Source organism: Leucoraja erinacea, chromosome 5 (assembly GCF_028641065.1).
Source record: "Leucoraja erinacea ecotype New England chromosome 5, Leri_hhj_1, whole genome shotgun sequence".
NCBI lineage: Eukaryota > Metazoa > Chordata > Chondrichthyes > Rajiformes > Rajidae > Leucoraja > Leucoraja erinaceus.
The window spans coordinates 63,989,943-64,012,813 of NC_073381.1; the positions used below are offsets into that span (position 1 = coordinate 63,989,943).

At 42.0% G+C, this 22,871-nt stretch overlaps 1 protein-coding gene across 1 annotated transcript in view; it reads left to right on the plus strand.

Annotated features, from left to right (window-relative positions):
* Nucleotides 1–22,871, plus strand: part of nt5dc1 (5'-nucleotidase domain containing 1) — a 439,504-nt gene that overhangs the window by 335,650 nt on the left and 80,983 nt on the right. The window contains 1 exon segment of the mRNA XM_055635784.1: nt 20,943–21,040. Within this exon segment, the coding sequence (XP_055491759.1) occupies nt 20,943–21,040 (98 nt within the window).

Consider the following 22,871-nt stretch of genomic DNA (forward strand, 5'->3'; position numbering starts at 1 on the left):
GTTTCTGTTTGTGAAAGATTTTCAGAAATGTTTGATTCTTCAGAAAGGGAAATAGCTTGAGAGAAGCTTTATTGCAAGTTCATGCATTTCATTGTAACACTAATCGTAATGGTTTCTGACGCTCGTAAAACAAATCCATTAACAAAATCATTGTTTACATAGTTCTGTTGTGTTTAATTCACTAACACTGTTACAGTAGTTTCCATCCGAGAGCTATGTGCCTCCCTAATCCATCACTTGTACATACAGTGAAACATTAGTTTCTGTTTCTGCTATGCACCTCCCAAAGGGAGATATCATATTGTATTATGATGAGTAATGTATGGAACAGCAATGACTTCTGAGAAATATTGACAATGTGAACTGCAGATGTTTCATAGCTGTCACAGTTATCACAGTTAAAGTGGAATTAATGTTGTATTGGTTAAGAATTTTGGGTATTCGGCCAATGCAGAACAAAAACTAACTTATTTTGGCATCAAGTGATTGAATGTATTACTCTTGGGTTGCAATACATCTTGTCAGCATTCATTATGCAACTTTCCAGAAGAGATGAGCAACACATAAAAGCCCTAAATATTTTGGAGGAAAAATTTGGAATATATCTTCTGAACCCATTTGGTAATCAAAACTAATGTATGAAATCACCTCAGCTCCACCAGCACGTGCTACTTAGGCATGGGCAATAAATGCTGGTCTTGACAACAGTGTCAATGTGCCAAAAACCAAATTTAAAAAGACATGTCGCATTATAAGGTTTGGAAAGAGATCATCTCAGCCCTCTTCTGAAAATGGTCCAGATTTCCTGAAGATTTAATAAATCACTGGTTGTGACACCATCTATCCACGATCAACCGGCTCCATTCCATCTATTATTCTTGGAGAAAAGATGAGCTGCCTCCCATCCAAATTAGTTCTGACCTTAGATCAACAATGGGTATGACTCCTAGTGTTTGATATACATTATGCAACTTTTTCCAATCTTCATTATATTAAACTCAAGCGATTCTATATTTCTTTAAGCTTAGACGCCATTTTAAACAACTAATAAGTCTTGCAGACTTTCCCTATCTTCTATCAGTGCCTCAATATCCTTAATATGTAAGAAGACCAAAACTGCACTTGAAAGATATTAAGTAGCCGCTTTTTGTGTATTACATAATATGATAATTTGTGAGCGTGAGAAATGTCTGATGAGCGTGAGGGCGTGAGAGTTTGCTTGAGGGCGTGAGTCTCACGCTCAAAGCGTGAGAGTTGGCAGCCCTGTAACGGTCACAGGGGGTTTTGAGCAAAGAAAAATACTATGCAGATGATGTAACCAGTTCAGTCCTGTGCAGCTCAACATTGAAGAGACAGTGAATGAAAGAGTTGGTACCAAGTAATAAAGATGAGGCTTTGGCCTGCATGGAAATTGCACTGAGGCATATTATGAGAATTCCACAGCATGAAAACAGGCCCTTTGAAGATCATGTCCATGCCAACCATCAAGCCAAACCTATTCTTACTCTTCCCACAATCTTATTAAATCTCCACAGTATTAATAATTTTAATGTTGCATCATTAAGATCTTAAAAGGCCATAATATACTGCTAAATCCACAGTTTAGCAGAGGACATAAGTTTATAACAAAGTTGAAGAGATTTGATGAGGGGTTTCTGTTGCTTTCATTTAGGATCCATGTTATCGCTTGAAAATTTGTGTTTTTTTGTTATGTGCTCATTATTTGTTGATTAGTTTATGTTCTAATTTTTCAGTTGTGATTTATTATTATGTATAAAAACATTGAGACATTCAGTGATGCGTATGGCATTAAACTACACGCAGAAAAATGACACGTTTAAATAGTGAAAAAGTATTTTAGCACAATTTCTGAGACGTGGGTACTCTGATTTGGAAAATAACAGATATAGTCATCTGGAACTTGAATATAGAGGGCCAAGCAAAGCAGTTTCACGCTGAGGTCTTGCATGCATTAGTAATGAGATTAGTCTTGTGTAAATACTGCATGCTTTGATTTGCTGAAATTCACTGACCTTGTGAATAGAATTTTCAATAGTTCTCAGAAAAGGTGAGATATTTTTATCTAAAATTTGAGTTTCAGCATATATGGAAACTGATTCTGCCTGTAACGATGCAAGAATCAGTAATTCTGAAGGGTCTGTTTCAGACAAGCTGATTTTGGTTAATTGAAGTAGAAAGGATTGGTTTGTGGTTACACAAAAAAGCTGGAGAAACTCAGCGGGTGCAGCAGCATCTATGGAGCGAAGGAAATAGGCAACGTTTGTGGTTTGGTTCAGTGATATCGCTTCACAAAATTCATCTTGCTGCTGCTGTTGCTGCCCAGTGTTATCAGTGCACCAGAGCACCAGTATAACAAAACGTCATGGATTGCAGTTGTCAAGGTGATTAAGGCAATTAAATGGTATGCATGTGGCTTTAGTCAATGTTGTCACAACCTCAGTTTTTCTTTTATTATGTAAGAGAGCTCTCTGAGATTATGCTTTAAAAAAATATTCAATGTAGTCAATGTACAATATTCAATTGCTCTGTTTAGAGTCCAACAGGTAGAGGGCAGCAGGCTTTATTAAGATCATATGCACAGGGTGACATGGACTGCACTGCATTGCTTTGCTGCAACTACCTGTCATTGTTCATGCTGGAACAGCAAAATATTCCACTCCCAATCGGGTGCTATTGTTAAACCACTTGCAGAGAATTGTGGTTTTGATCCACCATTGCAAATGGAAAACTAGGCAAAGCTTGACTGAAACTGCCGCTGGTGAGCACAGTGATAACCCAAAAAAGACACAGTGCTGGAGTAACTCAGTGAGTCAGGTAGCATCTCTGGTGAACATGGATAGGTGACGTTTCAAGTTGAGACACTTCTTCAGACTGATTGTGGTGAGGGGAGTAGGAAAAGAGGCGGGGATGGACAAGGCCTGGCAAATGATAGATGGTTACAGTGGGGGGGGGGGGGGGGGGGGGTGGGGAGGGGGCATGGGAAGGGGGGCTGCTTGCCAGATAGTTGGATAAAGGCCAGAGATGAAAAGGCAAAACATGTGAGAAGAAGAGATAAGGATAGAAGAAGTGCAAAATGTGAAGCCAGCGCAGGGAATATAGGTGGAAGAGGACAGAGGGAGGCGGAAACATGTATATCTAGATGGAAGGTGTATAGCACAATTTGAGAAAAAAGAGGGGGAGAGTGGATCGAAAGGTCAGGTTGAATATTTGTAGGTCATTTACCTAAAATTGGAGAATTCTATGTTCAATCTATAGATTATAAGGTAATTACATAATTGATAGGTGCAGAATTAAGCTATTTGGCCCATCAAGTCTACTCCGCAATTCAATCATGGCTGATCTATCTCTCCCTCCTGACCCCATTCTCCTGCTTTCTCCCCATAACCCCATACGCACTAATCATTAATCTATCTATCTCTGCCCTAAAAATATCCATTAACATGGCCTCCACAATCTTCTGTAGCAAAAATTCCACAGATTCACCGCCTTCTGTCTAAATAAATTCCTCCTCAACTCTTTCCTAAAGGAACGTCCTTTAATTCTGAGGCTATGATATCTAGTCCTAGGCTCCCACTAGTGGAAACATTCTCTCCACGTCCACTCTATCCAAGCCTTTCACCATTTGGTATGTTTCAATGCGGTCCCCCCTCATTCTTCTAAACTCCAGCGAGTACACGCCCAGTGTCATCAAACGCTCCTTCCTGGGATCATTCTCCTCTGGATTCTCTCCAGGGCCAGCACATCCTTCCTCAGCTGTGGTGCCCAAAATTGCTCAGAATATAAGCTGCCCAACACACGTTACCCACACTGTTTCTGATGTAACAAAGCCCTGGCGTACTGACGTCCTGCCATGTTAGCAGAGCAGGTGATAAGACCTTTGGTGGTGTGCAGAATGCTGCACATTCACACTACCACGAGTTCACAAACCTGATATTGATATTGGCTATTGGGGGGCCAGAAGTATGAAAGAGAGGTGAGAGGAAGAACAACAAAGATGTAGCATGAGGAAGAAGAGGAGGGGGGAAAGAAAGAGGACAATTAACCAGGGTACTAACTAGATAACTGTTATTGTTATTAACTGCTATCAATTCCTTGTTCTCCTGTGTTCAATCAGCATTTATTTTAATTGTTCTCTTTTATATACACTTAAAGAAACATTATCTATTTTTATTTTTTTGTTTGATAACTCGCGCAATCTATTTTATTCCTTATTTATTTATAATAATCTATAGCTGTTTTATTGGTTCTAGCTGGTTAAAGACCTAGCTGGTTTCTAAAATCTTTACCAATCCTCTGGCCTATTCTTCCCAGGACTATACACTTTTTCATTCACCTGGACATTATCTTTAACTTTCTTTGTTTATCAAGGATGTGTATTCCTTCTTGTGAATTGCTGTTACTCCACAGAATATACCTGGTAAAATATCTCCGTGATTCTGTTCTGGATGTAAGCAGTTGAGCACAATTGATGGGATTCGGCATTTTGAAGTCATTTTCACTGACTTTGACTATTCATGCGTGGTCATTGAACTTATGATACTGCATGAAGATTATCATAGTTTGGCTGAACACTCTCACTACCTTCAATTCTAAAGGCTAAAGGGGAGAATCAGTTTGCTTACTTTAATGTTGCGTCTTTAACTATTTCACAGATCACATTCTCCCAGATCAGAAGACTCCTTTGCTTTAACCTCCAGTTTGGGTTTGAGCAGTGGAGGTTATCTCTAATGGGAGCAGATCCTCATGATATTATATTCCAGCAGATGCGTCGTCATTTAAGAGGAAAATTAAGACAACAAACTCAATGAGGCCGAACTTTTGGCTTCAAGAACTTATCTGGGTATTCCAGAAGGCATCCTATTTTCTAGTGTAGGCATCGGCCTAAGTTGATAATGCATCTTCCACCCTTCTGCCTCTGAATTGTGGCTGCTCCAGTGGCCTCTTCATGAGGTCTAATGGAACAATGCAATCTGACACTAGCTTAGACGCATAAGAGCCATAGAGTACGGAAACGGGCCCGTGGGCTCAACTCATCCATGCCCAAGATAGTCATTCATGCCCACCAGTATGCCTCGTCCACGCTGGCCCCATTTGCCCACATTTGACCCATATCGCCCTAAAGCTTTCCTCTTCATGTATCTATCCAAATGTCTTTTAAATATTGTCTCCTGCATTCCAAGGTTTGAGCAGTGGAGGTTATCTCTAATGGGAGCAGATCCTCATGGTCCTAGCCCGCCCAACCTCTCCCTATTGCTCAGGCGATTAAGTCCTGGCAACATCGTCATAAATCTTTTCTGTACTCATTCCACTGTACTCATGGCATCTTTCATATGGCTAGGTGACCGAAACTGAACCAAGGGTGGCCTCACCAACGTCTTGTGGAACTGTTTCATAACATCCCTACTTCTATCTTAGTTCCCGGAGTGCCAAAAGCTTTCTTCATAACCTTATCTATCTGTGACACCACTTTCAGAAAAACGTTCTACTTGTACTCTAGCCCCGTCTGTCCTACACACTCCTCGGGTCCCTAACATTCACTGTGTAAGTCCTACCTCGGTTGGACCAAAATGTAACACCTCCCAATTATCTGAATTAAACTTAATTTGCCATTCCTGGCTCCACTAGCACAGATGATGAAGATCCTGATAACCATCTTCACTACCTATGGTGTCACTTATTTTGCTGTCATCTACAAACTTGTTCATCAAGCCTGTATATTCTCATCCACATCGTTGATAAAGATGACAAACAGCAGTGAGCCCAGTCCAATCTTTAAGGCACACCACAACACATGCCTCTAGTTCAAAAAACATCCTTCCACCACCACCCTCTGCTACCTACAATGAAGGCAATTCTGTATCCTGTTAGCTAGCCCTCCCTGGATCCAGTGTGATTGATTATTCCTAATCAACCCCCGTTATTCCAAACGCATCTTAATTAGATGCACAACATTAGCCACAATCTTATCTTCCGGCACCTTAGCCATGTCTAACTGCAGAGGTTTGCTCGTAAATTTGCTATCTTACATAAGAAATAGGAAATGGAAGCACACGAGAGACATTTGGCCATGTGTGCTTGCTATGCTCACTATGGTCTTCTCATAGAAATATACAGCATAGTAGCGGGTCCACCTCGTCCATGTTGACCATGATACCTATGTATGCTAACCCCATTCTCCTGCATTAGGCCATTTGCAATTTCTACTCAAGTAACTATCCAAATGGGTTTTAACTATTGTAATTGCGTCTATCAGGGAGTAGTGAATGTCTGAGATGGACTAGGTACCAATGTCTGACTATGGGGATGTGTAGGGGGTCACCTGAAATGAACGGAATTGGGTGTTTGCTGGGTACACTCACTGCGTATAGACCTGCCCCCCCCCACCCCCTCCCAAGGGGCCAAAAAATGGGTGCTAAATAGATGAGTGAGGTACCACTTAATTTCACTACCATGGTGTGCTCACTGCCACGCCTATATCAACAACACAAACGGTAGACATTTATCCCGCTGCAAAAGGCCTGCCAGACCCCCCACAAAGGGTTTAAAAATGGGCTAGCATATAGACAAGCAAGGTACCACTCAAAAATAATGCCAAATGACCAAGTTGAGTTCATAGAGTACAAAATGGGTTACGCCAGACAAATAATCTGCTGCACTACAGGTACCAGACACCCCAAAAATGAACAGCCTAGACCCTGCTGTCCAACTCGGCTAGCCTAGATATTGTGGGTACCAGTTGAAACCAACTTTAAATGATCTATCACACCTTGGGGAATATAAATTGACATATGATAGAACAATTATTCGCTGCATTGGGCCTACCAGACCCCCTAAATGGGCCCTTGGGCCAATCGAGGCTAGCCTAGATATTAAAGGTACCAGCTAAAACCAGGTTTAGATGATCAATCACAGACTAGGAAATACAAAATGACCCATGCCAGAATGATAATCCATTGCCTTGGCCTCACCCTTGGGCGCAATAGGCTTGTCTAGGTATTAAAGATATGAGCTGAACCAGGTTTATATGATCAACCACAACCTTCAGCTAGTGAATACAAAGTGACTCATGTCAAAAAATTAACCACTTTATCCACAACAACCCATTTCAATGAGAAAAGAGGGACAAGAGGCTAATAGTAGGTATAAACTGTTGGAGTGTGTGATTTGGCTTTCTATATATTTGGCCATTTGGCTGAATGCGGTGACAAGCTCTCCTTGGCTGTAGCCAAACAATATATCAACATCGGGTTGGATGGAAGTTTTTGCAGTAGAGAATCATTGTTTATGGCTGTTTGCGGTAAGTTGTTTTACTTTGCTACATAATTATAGTTTTTATAATGCAGGGATATCATGCATGATTCAGTTATAGTGTTCAGTTGATAATTTACATTAAAACCAATGCCATGGGGCAATGCCGTGCCCAGAGCACATGGCCTGCAGAGAGGTACAATGACTGACACGTGGTTAGGATCAAGTATCAGCAAGTGCATATAAAAGCCCTGTGGAATTTGTGCAATAAACTATGCTATATAGGCCTAAGTACAATTTAAGCTGGAATATTATGTTATTTGATAGCGATTTATCTTAAATAGGGCAGACTTTAATTTGATAAGCTTACACAGTCATCTCCCGCCTTTATGATAAACTACGGAAAGCCGTATCAGACATCCTATAGTATGGACATAATTGTAATATCAGTGGTGATGCAGGGAGTGTATGCTTAAAATATTAAACTCAATCATGTCGTTTATTGTCCGGCTCAATTTGTGCCATTATAGGTCAGCAAATAGTTTGAAGATACAGGTACTTGTTCTGTACTTTACATTCATTACATTCAGTCTCGTGTTTAAAATTGTAAGTATGAATTTTGGAACATTTGCTATATTTACTTATCATATATCAAAGTGGAACATTTGCAATATTGACTTACCTTATATCACAGATCAAGAAGGTAATTGCTACAATTATGTTAATTTTATAGTGATTCATAAACTGATAATTTTTTATTTTTGTTTATTAGGTTTACCACCCTGAACCAAATTAATAAAAAAAAACTTTGATGAACTAGGTTTTTAAAGTTTTCTACATTCAAATGGAGGAACAAGCTTTGAAGGAGAGTATTTTTAGTCCACATTGTTCTCCCATTAAAAGCTTTTTAGTACAGTTCAGGCTAATATTATCCTGGGCAAATTACCAAACCTAGCTAGTACTAGTAGTAAGACAATGTACATGGAGGGCCCTGTAAACTGTAATGATGATTTAATAATGTTCCATTACTCTACCAGAAAATCTTAGCACGCAATGGGTAAGAAATAAATGCAAAAATGAGCATTTTGGGGCATATTTGTGATTTTTCTTAACATTTCGATGCGCAAGCCACTAAATTTTCCACATGGTTGTGAAGATCATATCATCTATATGAAAACATATATAAAACTTAGAACAGTTATCAAGCTAATTTTTTTCTCATTGCAAAAAATGTCCCAGCTTTTCACATCTGCCAATTTTGCTAATAACTGCTTTAGCTGCTTTTGGTGCATACTGTTTGTTTTGAAATGGCCATATCTAAGATCTGAGTAACGGTAGACCCAGTTTTCTTTTCAGAATTATTCTCAGTTAAACATATTGAAGTACAGAATATGTTAACTGGAAGAAAAGTTATTGAGCTGTTTCATAATGCCCAAGCCACCTTAAGAAAGTCATGTAATTTAATTTCATTAAGCATTTAATGGTCATTTTGTAAATCAAGATTGAGGGTAAACCGGGTAAATGACCTGGTTAAGCAGTTTTTAGACGCATCTTAAAATCTCAGTGAGCTTTACTCTAATGACTGTGTGGTTTAAGCAATACATACTCTCTTTGAAAGACCAAAATACAAAATACCAACAGCTGCATATTTAGTATTAGGTCATCATATCACTTACATTTTTATTTGTAAATGAGGTGAGGTTTTTCTTGAAAAAATTACCAAAGCAACTTGCACATCTGTTGGTTCAGTAACTATTTAGATCTTCTTTCAAAAGCTGAAATTATTTTATATTTTTGCCATAAGAAACTTTTCATTTTTTGTACAGGTGTCCGCTAACCTCAAATACAGTTATCATGCGACCTCGAGATTTTGGTCTTTCAGTAATGTTAGAAAATTGAAATGATTATTGTAGTTTAACAGCGTTTCACACAAATACGTTTAGAGAACATCTTATTGGGCATCTTCCAACTATAGTTACACAATTTGGAGTTAATATCTTTCGAATTTAAAGGTTTAATGTAACTGTGATATAACAAAATAAAATTTACTTAGGGGTAGGGTTAACATTTGAGTCTGTTATTCTTTAATGAATCATTCCTTACACAAGTACAATAATAATAAACTTTAAAAATATATTGGGCCTATAAACAAATGAGCTTGGGACCAAAGCAGGGAGTGGCGGCGCCTAACGGCAGCGGCTCGACTACAGTCGTCTGTCTTTTTTTATTTTTTGGCTTGTTAAATGTATGTCTTTGAGTCAGTTTTTATTATTTTTTTTAGCTGTGTATATGTGGGGGTGGTGGGGGGGCTGTGGGAGAAACCGTTAATCTCTTCCCTGTGCGGGGACCTGACTATTCCCTGTCGGGTCTCGGATGTCGTTGGGCCTAACATCGTGGAGCCGGCGGCGACCTCCGGCCGGGACTAACCTGGGGGCTCCAGTTGCAGAGCCTGCGGAACTGACATCGCGGAGCTGGCCAACTTCGGAGCGGGAAGAGCTGTGGTGGCGTGCGGCTGCGACCCGACTTTTGGAGTTCGGAGGCACCGGCCGCAGACCCGGTGAACAGGAACATCGGGAGCTCGCAGGTCCCTGGTGGGAGACCGCTTTTCCGAGCTCCGCAACGGCGACTTCTCCCGCTGGAATCGCGGGTTTAAGGACATGGAGCCGGGGCCTAACATCGCCCGGCGTGGCTTAAACGGCCTCAGGACTTACCATCGCCCGCCGGGGGCTTTAACATCGGAGCCCCAGTTCGCCTCGACACTGCAGTTGGACTGCTGGACCACGGGAGAAGGAACAAAGGGAAGAGATAAAGACTTTGCCTTCCATCACAGTGAGGAGATGTTGGAGACTCACTGTGATGGATGTTTATGTAAACTATGTTAAGTGTGGGTCTTGGATTGTGTTTGTAATGTAAAAAACTGTAGAAATGGAATTTTGTTCAAACCCAGGTTTGAATGACAATAAATAGCATTCTATAAAATGTCAATTTTGGATCACGTGTTTGCCATCAGGCTTAATGTTAGCTTAAAATGATCAATCACACCTTGTGGAATACAAAATGACTTAATTATCTGCTGCCTTGTGCCTATCAGACCCCCCCCCTAGTTGGACAATTAAGGGACTATATAGGGAGTCTGGTAGGACCAAGGCAATGGATTATTATTCTGGCATGGGTGATTTTGTATTTCCTCAGCTGTGATTGATCATCTAAACCTGATTTTAGCCTGTACCTTTAATATCTAGGCCATTTAGGGTGCCTGGTAGGCCCAATGCAGCAGATAACTGTTCTGTCATAGGTCATTTTATATCCCCCAAGGTGCGATAGATCATTTAAACTTGGTTTTAGCTGGTACCCACAATATCTAGGCTAGCCTAGTTGGACAGCAGGGTCTAGTCTGGTACCTGTAGTGCAGCGGACTATTTGTCTGGCGTAACCCTTGTACTCTATGAACTCAAATTGTTCATTTAGCATTATTTTTGAGTGGTACCTTGCTCGTCTATATGCCAGCCCATTTTTTAGGCCCTTTGTGGGGGGTCTGGCGGGCCTTTTGCAGTGGGAAAAATGTCTGCCGTTTATGTTGTTGATATAGGCGTGGCAGTGCGAACACCATGGTAGTGGATTTAAGTGGCACCTCACTCATTTATTTAGCACCTATTTTTTGGCCCCTTGGGGGGGTCCCCCGGTCTACACGCAGCCGGGTGGTACCCGCAGACTCCCAATTCGTTCATTTCAGGTGACCCCCTACACATTCCCATAGTCAGACATTAGTACCTAGTTCGTCTAAACTAATGTCTCTTGGATGAAGGTCTATGATGTGTGGCAAGTTATGCCAGTTAACATCCAAACCAACTCATCTTAGGCATGTGGGGAAAACCCATGTGGTCACAGGGAGAACATGCAATTCCATACAGACCAGATTGTCAGGTGTCTGCATTGATTCCATTAATGAGGCATGTGCCAACACAGGACTTCTCCTGACATATGTGGCTGGTTGTATGAAATCGGCCAAAATGAGCTAAATTCCAGACGCTAAGGGAGAATGACTGACTTTATTCAGTTATAATGACTGACTTTAATATCACAACGTCATTTGGGGAAGTTACAGGAGTGGTTGAAGTCGATTCGTGCACAATGGGGAGTGAACAGGGAAGCAGAACTAGCAGGATTGCATTGCATAGAACCAGTACATACTTCATGGGTTGAATGGCTTCTTTCAGTCGTAACCTTTTTCTGATCTTTTTGTTTCATGGCCACACTTAACCCCTTAACCCCATTCGACCACACATTTACATCATGTTACATCTTAATTGTGTTCCTTTTATTACCTTGGTCTTGCCAACAAAAGCATCAATCTCAGTTTACAAAATATTTCATTAGACCTGAGCTCAGTGGTATTGCTCTCAAGTACATAAACTAATTTAATGAATGCCATTAGCTGCAATGCATCAAATGGAGTACATCAATATTGCACAACCAAGCAGAAGGCAGGCTGGAAGTTATTTAAAGCCGGAAATGTTTGTCATGCATTTAGTATTGAGAGTTTCAGTGTTACTTTCACGTGGACTGACCTGTTTTGACAAATGCAATCAACCCGGCGTGCACGATCAAATAGACCAAGTTGTCCTACAACTTTAGGCTGTGCACGCCATATGCAAGAAGAAGAAGTTTCTCCGGCATTTTTTGTTTACCTTCAATTTTTCGAGCATCTGCAGTTCTTTCTTAAAAAGATCTTGGAGAAGACTCAACCAGCAGGCAGCGGCACGAACGAATGAACGACCAACGGTGGTGCCCCAGGTGGTGGAAATGTTCTTGTAAGTTATATTATGTTAACACATTAATAATAACTTATTAATATTAACGTGTTAACATAGTCGAGGGAGGTCTTCTACATAGTCGAGGGAGGTCTTCAACATGTCATTTTTTCAAACTTTTCTAAACTCGCCAATTAGGTTGCCCAAGTGGGACAGCCCCGTCACGTTTACATTTATAGCATTATAGATTATGGTTCAGATTTCTAGCATCTGATTTTTTAAATAATAATATATAATTTAAAATTATATAAAAATTACAAGTTCTATTATAATTGCACTACTCCAATTCTTCACGTCACCTGGAATTGCTCTCCCGAAGGACTGTACTTGGCCTCACTCACAATCTGAGTTGTCACTAGGGACTGATGAGTTGCTATACTAAAATACTAAGCTTCTCTGCTCTGCATGCAATTCCTCTTTTCAACTTCCGTTATTGCTGCATACATCCACATTTATAGTGGAAAATGACTGTGCAACCCATGTCAGACTTCATTTATCCTCTCCTCGTTGAGTGTATGTGCTGCAGGGCTAGAATTGCCAAGATTGTTTAACTATGTTGTGAAGACTTTGCAGATTTGACGTACAATCTTGATCTCATAAAAATTACAAAAGTAAAACTAGAATATGTGACGTTAAAATGGGGCCTAAATCACATCTGCACTCTGCCCTGATCATGAAGACCTTGAATACTGTTCTGTCCGAAGATTATGCCTGATATCTCCGCCCAGATTTAGATGCAGATTACTATCCAGTGGTTGGTAGGCAAGTGAAGCTTTCCAAGCTATGATTGGATTTTGCTAGATATAGAAAGTCAGTGGAGTAAAATCATTCACGCTATGGCTGATTATATCTGTTATCATGTTTCATATATATATATATATCTCTCTCCTCTCTCTCTCTTCCTCTTTCCCCCTCTCTTCCCCCTCTCTCTCTTCCCCATCCCACCTCACACTCACCCTCTCTCCTCTCTCTTTCCCCCCTCTCCCTATCTCTCTCTCCCCTACCCCCCTCTCTCTCCCCCCCTCTCTCCTCTCTCTCCTCCCCCCCCCTCTTGTCTCTCCCCATTCTCTCCCCCTCTGTTTCTCCCCTCTCTCTCCTCTCACCCCCTTTCTCTCTCCCCGTCTCCTTCCCCTCTCTCTTTCTCCGCCTCCCTTTGAGAGTTTCTGTCCCTTCGGCATAGAGACTCTTACAGCAATGGCGCAACGCTTCCAACGCCTCAGACGGTCCGGGATTCTTGCACTGAGGCTGCTCCATGGCCGGAGCTGCAGCGAGCGTCTCGCCAACCCGGCAAACAATTGCCTGCCCGGCAAACACACGCCAGCCCGGCAAACACTCTCCAGCCCCGCACACTCGCCAGCCCAGCAAACACTCGCCAGCCCGCACACACTTGCCAGCCCCGGTTCCCCGCATCTGTCCCGGCCGCTGGTTCTGCTTCCATCCCTCCCTCAGTCCCGGCTCTCCAACATCCGCAGCCCATGCAGTTTATCTGAGTTTTGAAAATTTCGTTGATCACAGAATTTCTCACGACAGAGCATGAGAAATTTGTGATCAGCATGAGAGCGTGAGAATTTGTTCAAATGCGTGATTCTCACACTCAAAGCGTGAGAGGTGGCAGCCCTGTATTCTGCCGACATGGACTTTCTGAGTATTAAATTTCATTTAGTAGCTGTTTTCTATAGTTATTTGTGGAAATTGTGCTTTCTATAGTAAAATTAGTTATATATTGCAGAATTGGAATAAGGAAGTGAAAAATGAAAAGCCTGATTCACCAGGAAAGGGGAAGCAGTGGAGCCTTCCATCCCACGCATGCTTGCTCTCCCATCGCAGCTGTTTCTGCCATGCTCTCGCACTGTTTTAATTCATTTCCGACTTACAACGGTTCAAGTTACAAACAGTAACAATTAGGAAGAGAACCATCTTAGAACCTGTGGGCCATCCTGCAACATTTGTTACCATTGTAGAGACTGAACGTGCTAATGTGCCTGGTACGGACCTGAGCTTGTAAATTAATGATTTAGCTTTAATGCATCTCTAAGCTATGCATAAATATGTTACATATGGTTGAGTTCAAAGGAATTAGGAGGAAAAAAGTTTAATGAAGAAATTGTTTTGTAAGATAGTAAAATTGAGTCATACAGTCATACAGCAAGGAAGCAGCTGTTCCTTTCTACTCATGATGGGCTAAATCTGGGCTTCATATGAACAGTGTAAGTAGCCAAATAATGGCCCAACCCATTCACGCCAATCAAGATGCCCCATCTAAGCTAGTCCCATTTGCAAGAGTCTGGCTCACATCCCTCTAAACCAAATCAAACTTAGTCGAGGATGAATGAAATGAGGACATGATAATGAAGACATGCTGATGTTTCATTAGTTGGGGTGACTTAGTATTGGAGACAAGTGTAGGAGAGGTGTACTGACTGTGTGGGCAGACACTTTGGTAGTGATTGCCCATGGGGTTCACTGTCGAGGACTTCATAATGCAGAGAGCATTATAAACAGTGAAGCGATTAGCCCTGGAAAGGGGGGAGACTTCTCTCTGAGTTGGACCCAGGAAACTGAAGCAGGCTCGTGTAGACTTAATATTTTCTTGAGGTTATTAACGACAGATAAATGGATGGGAAGGGGTTAGAGGGCTATGGGCCACATGCAGGCAAATAGGACTACCCCAAGACGCCAACTTGGACGGCACGGCCAAGCTGGGCTGAAGGACCTGTTTCCATGTTGTACAGCACCATGACTAAGGCCTATCCAGTGGGATTGACATGTTTTGTATTTTTCCTTTCTAAAGATGCAGTGTATTTTGGTGACTATTGTACACTGCAGACCAGAAGCGCCTTCAATACCCAGATATACCAGATCCACACAAAATCTTTTTTTTGCGGCAACTGTTTATAATGCTCTCTGCATTATGAAGTCCTCGACAGTGAACCCCATGGGCAATCACTACCAAAGTGTCTGCCCACACAGTCAGTACACATCTCCTACACTTGTCTCCAGTACTAAGTCGCTAAGTTATGTCCACGAGTTCCGACGTTCCCACTACGTTAATTCTACGTGAATACCACGAGTTTGATTTGTTTTAAACTCAGGATCACTCGTGGGTGGACTCGCACCGTAGGACAGGGGTTTTAAAAAGAAAAAGAGAAAAATGCTGGAAATACCCAGTAGCTCAAATGCTATCTGTGGTGAGGCATTGATGACTCTTTGTCAGATATAGAAATGTTTTAACTTGTAGAGAAATGAGGAGGAGTGGAGAGAACAAAGGAGAAGTATATAACAGAGTGGAGATCAAGAGAGATGGAATGATGGAAAGCCTGCTGAGAGAATGTGGTGAGCATATGTTAATTGCAAATGATTTGGCTACTAGAGATATTAACAGGATAAGGAAGATCAAAGGAAAAAGGAAAGTTTAAGAACTGTGAAATACAGAATGCAGCAGTTGCTGAATCTAACTATCTACATATATAACAAACTCTGATCTTGTTATCTTCCGGTTTGCGTGGTTTTTCTATTTGCGCAAATACGGTACACAATAGCGCAACGATTTTTCACCATCTTAACATTCTCCTGTGCTGCAAGTCAACAAGTTTTGTTCCGATCTATGGTATATTTTAACAGTTATTAAGGTTTAAAAATCTTTAATCTGCATGCGCAGATTGGTCTTCTCTCCTGTCAGTCACCGTTTTTTTTGAGAAGATATGATTATACACAAACAAACACACACATACACGCATATCCACATACAAGATCAGACTTTTAAGTATATAGATAATTAAGCTAGTCCGACAACAAGCTGCTGTTCTCCAAGCTTTCACTGAGCTTCATATGAACAGTGTAAGTAGCCAAACTTGTTAGAAATCAAGTCTCAACTAGGTCATGGAGAGTCAGCCTTGTGGATAGCGGTGGAGATTGGGAAATGTATTTGCGTGTTAACAGCATAGCTTTTGTTTGACTCAAAAACCAGGAGGTGGTGGAGCTGGTTGATTAGAGAGGAATGGAGGATTGCAAACGTTACCTCCCATTTAAATAAGGATCTTATAGAAACATATACAATTCTTAAAGGATTCTTAAAGGCCAGATGCAGGAAAAATGGTCCCGATGTTGGGGGAATCCAGAACCTTTAGGACTGAGATGAGGAAAAACCTTTTTACCCAGAGAGTTGTGAATCTGTGGAATTCTCTGCCACAGAAGACAGTGATGGCCAATTCATTGGATCTTTTCAAGAGAGAGTTAGCTCTTTGGGCTACCGATAACAAGGGATATGGGGGAAAAGCAGGAAAGAGGTACTGATTTTAGATGGCATAGGCGATAATGGGAAGGAGCTAGTTAGTGCATTATGAAAATGCTGAAGATTGTAAATATAATGAAAATAACAATTTAGATGATTCTCCCCTCCATTCCAGCAGTTTTTAACTTTTTGCACCATCAGCACCATCAATGAGATTTAAGTACTCGTGCAGGAGTCTCAAGCTATAAAAACCCAGTGTTGTTATAGTTTTCCCCTCTCTTCATTTCCTATAAAATGTTGCAATTCTACTGCCGATACTAATCTTTGACATGTTTCACATTTGATGATGTTATACCAGATGGTTTCTAAGAATCAAACCATTTCTTCCACGAAGCACAGATTTCATGAATCAGAGAATGGTTCTTATTGACTTTGGAAATTAGTGGAATATACACGTTATTGAACTGATGACTGCATTTCAGCTACTCATTGTGCACTGCATATCTGCCAAAACGTTTGATGAAATGGTAGAATATAAATTTCTCCAGATTATGAATCTTGGCTGTCGATGTGATACATTTAAAAAAATAATACATGGAACAATGAATTGTAATACTGACATGCAATTTACTTAATGTAGTTATAGGTTTATTTATCCATTCTTCCAAGTTGTTGAATATTAACATACCCAGGGTGATATTTGCGAGAGACCAAGGGCAGCATCGGGGGGGGGGGGGGGGGGGGGGGGTGGGGGGGGGGGCGGGGGGAGGAGGGTGCCCCCTCCCATTGGTATGGAACGTTTGCATTTTTCAGCTTGAAATTGTGCAATATGGTGCATACTGTAGAGAGTCTTATAACTTACACTTGAATGCAATATATATGCTTTAAATTGGATTGGAGCGTTTTTGAAAGGGGGGAGGGAGGCTGTGCGATCACTGATCACTGGCATTGGGGGTATTCGGTGAGTGAGTAGAGCAACTGAGTGAGGAGAGGGTGTGGAAGAAGGGTAGGAACATTTTGAAATTTGATGTATTAAAATCATGTTTTAGTGCACTGTAGAAGTATGATTTCAATGTTTTTTGTATGAAGTATTTTTAAGAGGTAACTTTTTAAGGGGTAACTTTATCCACACAAAGGATGATGGGTGTATGGAACAAGCTGCCAGAGGAGGTAGTTGAGGCAGGGACCATCCCAACATTTAAGAAAAAGTTAGACTGATACATGGATAGGACAGGTTTGGAGGTATGGACCAAAAGCAGGTGGCGTAGCTGGGACATGTTGGCGGGTGTGGGCAAGTTGCACCGAAGGGCCTGTTTTCACACTGTATCACTCTATGACTACATTATACCTCCACCATGCATGAATGCTTCTAAATCAAGAGATCGAGTTTTATTGCCATATACTCAAGCATAGAAACATAGAAAATAGGTGCAGGAATAGGCCATCGGCCCTTCGAGCCAGCACTGCCATTCAATATGATCATGGCCGTTCATCTAAAATCAGTACCTCTTTCCTGTTTTTTCCCCATATCCCTTGATGTCGTTAGCCCCAAGAACTAAATGTAAATCGCTCTTGAAAACATCCAGTGAATTGGCTGGCACTGCCTTCTGTGGCAGAGAATTCCACAGATTCACAACTTTCTACGTGAAGAAAGTTTGTCCTCATCTCCGTCCTTATTCCCCCCCCCCCCCTTTATTCTTAAACTGTGACCCATGGTTCTGAACGCCCCCAACATCGGGAACATTTTTCCTGCAGTTACAGTAAGTGAAAATCTAGCAGGCAAGCAGGATGCTTTCACCAACCACCCCCATTTGAAGTCCACTATCTTCCACCGTTTCTACCCAGTGCTTGGTACTTACTTCCAGCAGCCACTGGTTGTCCTCCAGGATGCACCGAGCCGCAGCCTGATCCATGCCGGCCACCTGGGCGAATTCGACACAGAGACCCTCTCTCTCTCCCCCCTCTCTTCCGCTCTCTCTCCTCTCAAACCCCCTCTCTCTCCCCCTCTCTCTCCTCTCTTCCCCACTCTCTCTCTCTCTCTTTTCCCCCTCTCTCTCGCCTCTCTCTCCTCTCTCCCTCTCTGTCTCTCCTCTCACCCCCTCTCTCCCTCTCCCCTCTCTCTCTCTCCCCTCTCTCTCTCTCTCTCTCTCCCCCTCTCTCTCTCTCTCCTCTCTCTCTCTCCCCCTCTCTCTCTCTCTCTCTCCCTCTCTCTCCCTCTCTCTCTCTCTCTCTCCTCTCCCTCCTCTCTCTCTCCCCCTCTCTTTCCCTCTCTCTCTCCCCTCTCTTTCCCTCTCTCTCTCTCTCCCTCTCTCTCTCCCCCTCTCTCCCTCTCTCTCTCTCTCTCTCTCTCTCTCCCCCTCTCTCCCTCTCTCTCTCTCTCTCTCTCTCTCTCTCTCTCTCTCTCTCCTTTCTCTCTCTCCCTCTCTATCTCCCTCTCTCTCTCCATCTCCACACACTCTCCCCTCTCTCTTTCCCCTTTCTCTGTTTCTCCTCTCACCTCTCTCTCGTTCCCCTCCTCTCTTCCCCGTTTCTCCCTCCTACCTCACTCTTACCGAGATGAGAAGAACATTTTTTCACACAGAGAGTGGTGAATCTCTGGAACTCTCTGCCACAGAGGGTAGTTGAGGCCAGTTCATTGGCTATATTTAAGAGGGAGTTAGATGTGGCCCTTGTGGCTAAGGGGATTAGGGGGTATGGAGAGAAGGCAGGTATGGGATACTGAGTTGGATGATCAGCCATGATCATATTGAATGGCGGTGCAGGCTCGAAGGGCCGAATGGCCTACTCCTGCACTTAATTTCTATGTTTCTATGTTACCCTTGTCCTCTCTCCCCTCTCTTTCTCTATCTCTTTTTCTTTGCCCCCCTATCTCTCTCTTTCCCCCGTTTCTCTCTTTCCCCCTCTCCACCTCTTCCCCTCTCTCTTTTACCACCCCTCTCTCGTCCCCTTCTCTCTCCCATTCTCTTCTACCCTCTCCTCCCTCTCCACCCCCTCTCTCTTCCCTCTTTCTTCCCTCTCACCCCTCTCTCACTTCCCCCCGCTCCCACCTCTCTCTCCCCCCCTCCCCCCTCTCCCCCTCCCCCCCCCCTCCCCCCTCCCCCTCTCCCTTCCCCCCCTCTCCCCTTCCCCCCCCCCTCCCTCTCCCCCCCCCCCCCTCTCTCTCTCCCCACTGTCTCCATGTCTCCTTCCCCTCTCTTTATCTCCACTTCCCTTTGAGAGTCTGTCCCTTCGGCACAGAGACTCTCGCGGCAGCGGCGCAACGCTTCCGATGCCTCCGACGCCCAGGACATGCACTGTCCAGAGTGCTCCATGGCCAGATCTGCAGCGAGCAACACGCCAGTCCCAGCAAACACTCGCAGCCCGGCTCCCCGCATCTGTTCCAACCGCTGGTTCTGCTTCCACCCCTCCCGCAGCGCCGGCTCTCCAACACCCGCGGACCATGCAGTTTATCCGAGTTTTGACATTTTCGTTGATCACAAAATTTCTCACCACTGAGCGTGAGAAATGTCTGATGAGCGTGAGGGCATGAGAGTTTGCTTGAGGGCGTGAGTCTCATGCTCAAAGCGTGAGAGTTGGCAGCCCTGCTATACATGCTGAGCACAGTTTATTCATTATGACGCATCTCCAATGACTTTAGACCGATCCTTTAACACTCAAGCTGAAGTAAACTTCCAAGATTTAGTTTGCTCAAAGGAAATATAAATCAATCTCTTAAAAACTCGGATGAAGCTGCAAATGAAATGTGTTCTGAAAACAAATACAAGCATTTTAACTTGAACTGAATGCATTTGCAGGCATGTGCCATTCTAGGATTATTTTGGATCAAACCAAGGCATGCCATTTTCTATAAATTAACCGATCTGCATAACCTTTATGAAAAGATTAAGATTAGCTTAATTGATTTTTCACAAAAATGCTTCTATGTTTAATATAACTGTTGCAAGTCACATTAAGATGCATTAATATTTTTGAACTGAAATCAACAGTAAATTCACACAGGTGCCTTGAATATTGTCGTGGTCACACACACACACATAGCCATAAATGTGGATTACATAGTCATTCCCTGTACCTGAATGCATAGGCCTAAGGGAGGCACACAAAATTGGGCCAAAACCTGACAATTAACAGGTCAGCAAGTTGCAGACATCTAATATGTCCAGACAGACAGATAAGAAACATGGCTACAGGCAGGTATTTTCACTTTACACTTTTTTGATGTAAAGTGAAAATAGAAAATACCAGGTCAGACCTCATCGACACAGAGATAAACTAAGTTCAGGTTTTTAGGACAATTACTTTTCATCAGAACTGGAAAAGTTTTATTCAAATGAAATGACATAGACCTGAAATAATGACACTGTTTCGCTGTCCATAGATGCCGAGTTGCCTGCTGACTATCTCTTACACTTTTTGTTTCTGTTTCAGATTTACAATGTCTGAAGTTTTTTAATTCTAATTTTGATATAGAATTGGCAAGTTTAGTGCAGCAACAGTATTGATAATGGAAAACATTACTTTGGCGATATGCCATTTAATAAATGATTGAACATAGATTTCAGATGTACTGATTGACAATTAGATCTGATTCAACTGCTTGCTGATGATTCATTTTTCTGCTCCTCTTTCAGCGAAGACTTTGAAGAAATATTTGATATCATAATCACAAATGCTTTGAAGCCAGGATTCTTTACACAAATACCGCAACAGAGACCTTTCCGAACTCTTGGTAAGTTAAAAAATTCTTGAAAATTAATGCAATATTTTAAGTATGGTCACACCAGGGAAATTACTTCATTGGTTTCCTGCCAACTCAAACCTAATGTCGAGACCAAGGGGTTATAGAGGACTGCTCAAGTTTGTGAATTCTAGCCGTTCTCACTGCCTCTTTCAATCTGTATGTCTGTAAATGAAACTTCTTTAGGGCTTTTTAAAAAAAGATTTGTTAATCAAACCTGCCTCGTCAATGTGAAATATGGAAAACAGATTCACCTGGTGAGCAGAGAGGCTGCGCCTTAGATGATGAACATAAGTTGCTGCAAAACAGAATGTGTAAATACAATGAAAAGCTGAAAGACAGGACCTAATTATCCACAGCTGCAGTTCAGCTGATTTACAGGTTTTCTGCAAGCTAAGTGTTTCCTTAGGTAGAGGATTAGAGGGTTGTGAACTAGGGGCCATAGACAACAGAATCATGCTGTTCTTTGATATGGAAAAAAAAAAAAATTCACTCTTCATCTTATCGTAAGAGTGCAACAAAGGTTGACCAGACTGATTCCTGAGACAACGGGACAACAACAATCTGTGGAGTGACTGGATTGTCGAGGCCAGTATTCATCAGTGGGTAGAAGAATGAGAGGAGTTCTCATTGACACATACAAAATGCTGACATGGAGCGACAGGTTTTCACATTTGGGTTGTTTCCCCTGGATGGAGGACCCAAGGCTTATAGTCTCCAGATATCAGGTTACACATGTAGGACTGAGATGAGGAGAAATTATTCAGAGGCTGGTAAATTTTTGGAATTTGCTGCCACAGGGGCTTTGGAGACCAAGACAATGAATATATTTAAGAACGTGAAAGGTATATTGCTAGACACAATAGTTATCAAGAGATGTGAAACGAGAGTGAGAATATGGTATTGTAGGAGAGGATCAACTCGGATTGCATTGAATAGCAGAGCACATGCCAAAAGTCAAGAGGGTTTTCTTGTCAGATGTCCCAAAATGGACCAATGAAATTCTTACTTGTAGCAGCACATGTTATGTTAGCATTTGTAAATCTGCTACGGCTTTAATATTGTCCTGTTTAGAGAGCGGGTTGGTTTATCCATGTTGGCATCTCCTGCTGTGGCTGACTAAGACTATCCTTGACAAGCAGACAACTCGGCAACACAACACATATGTAATCATAGTATTCTGTAAACAGCGATAATAAACAGCAAAAAAAAAAAAATATTGAACAATATTAGCATGAAGAGTTGAAGAGTCCAATGGCCAACTTCTGCTTCTCAGTTTCTTTGATTCTTTCAGGAGGTAATTGATAAATGTGTGTCAGTAAAACACTGTTGGTTCAGCCAGAATTCTTCCATATGATTTTTGTCATCTCATTTATCTTATTTCATCCTGTCTTCACTACCCTAAACCCATACATATATCAATTTTTCAGACAAAGTCGACAACCTGTCCTCAGGCCTGTTCAACAAATAGCACATAAAATCTAGAGGAGCTTTGCTGGTTTTGACCATTGATGGAAACTGGAGATGCAATGCCTTTGGCGAGTTCACCATTTATTGAGCTTCCATAAACATAGAGTAATCTGTATAGAGTTCGACAAGCCCTGCAGCCCAACACTTCCATGGCGACTGAATTGCCTGAATTGCCTGATCCATTTGCCTGCTTTTGGACTATTTCCTTCTCACCCATTCCTATGGAATTATCTATTAGTGTTAACCAAGGTAATGGAATCAGAAATATTCTGATAATAAAAAATAATTAACACTTTAAAAATGATTGAGGTTGTTGTGCATGTTGGCACGAATGTTATAGGTAGGAAGAGGA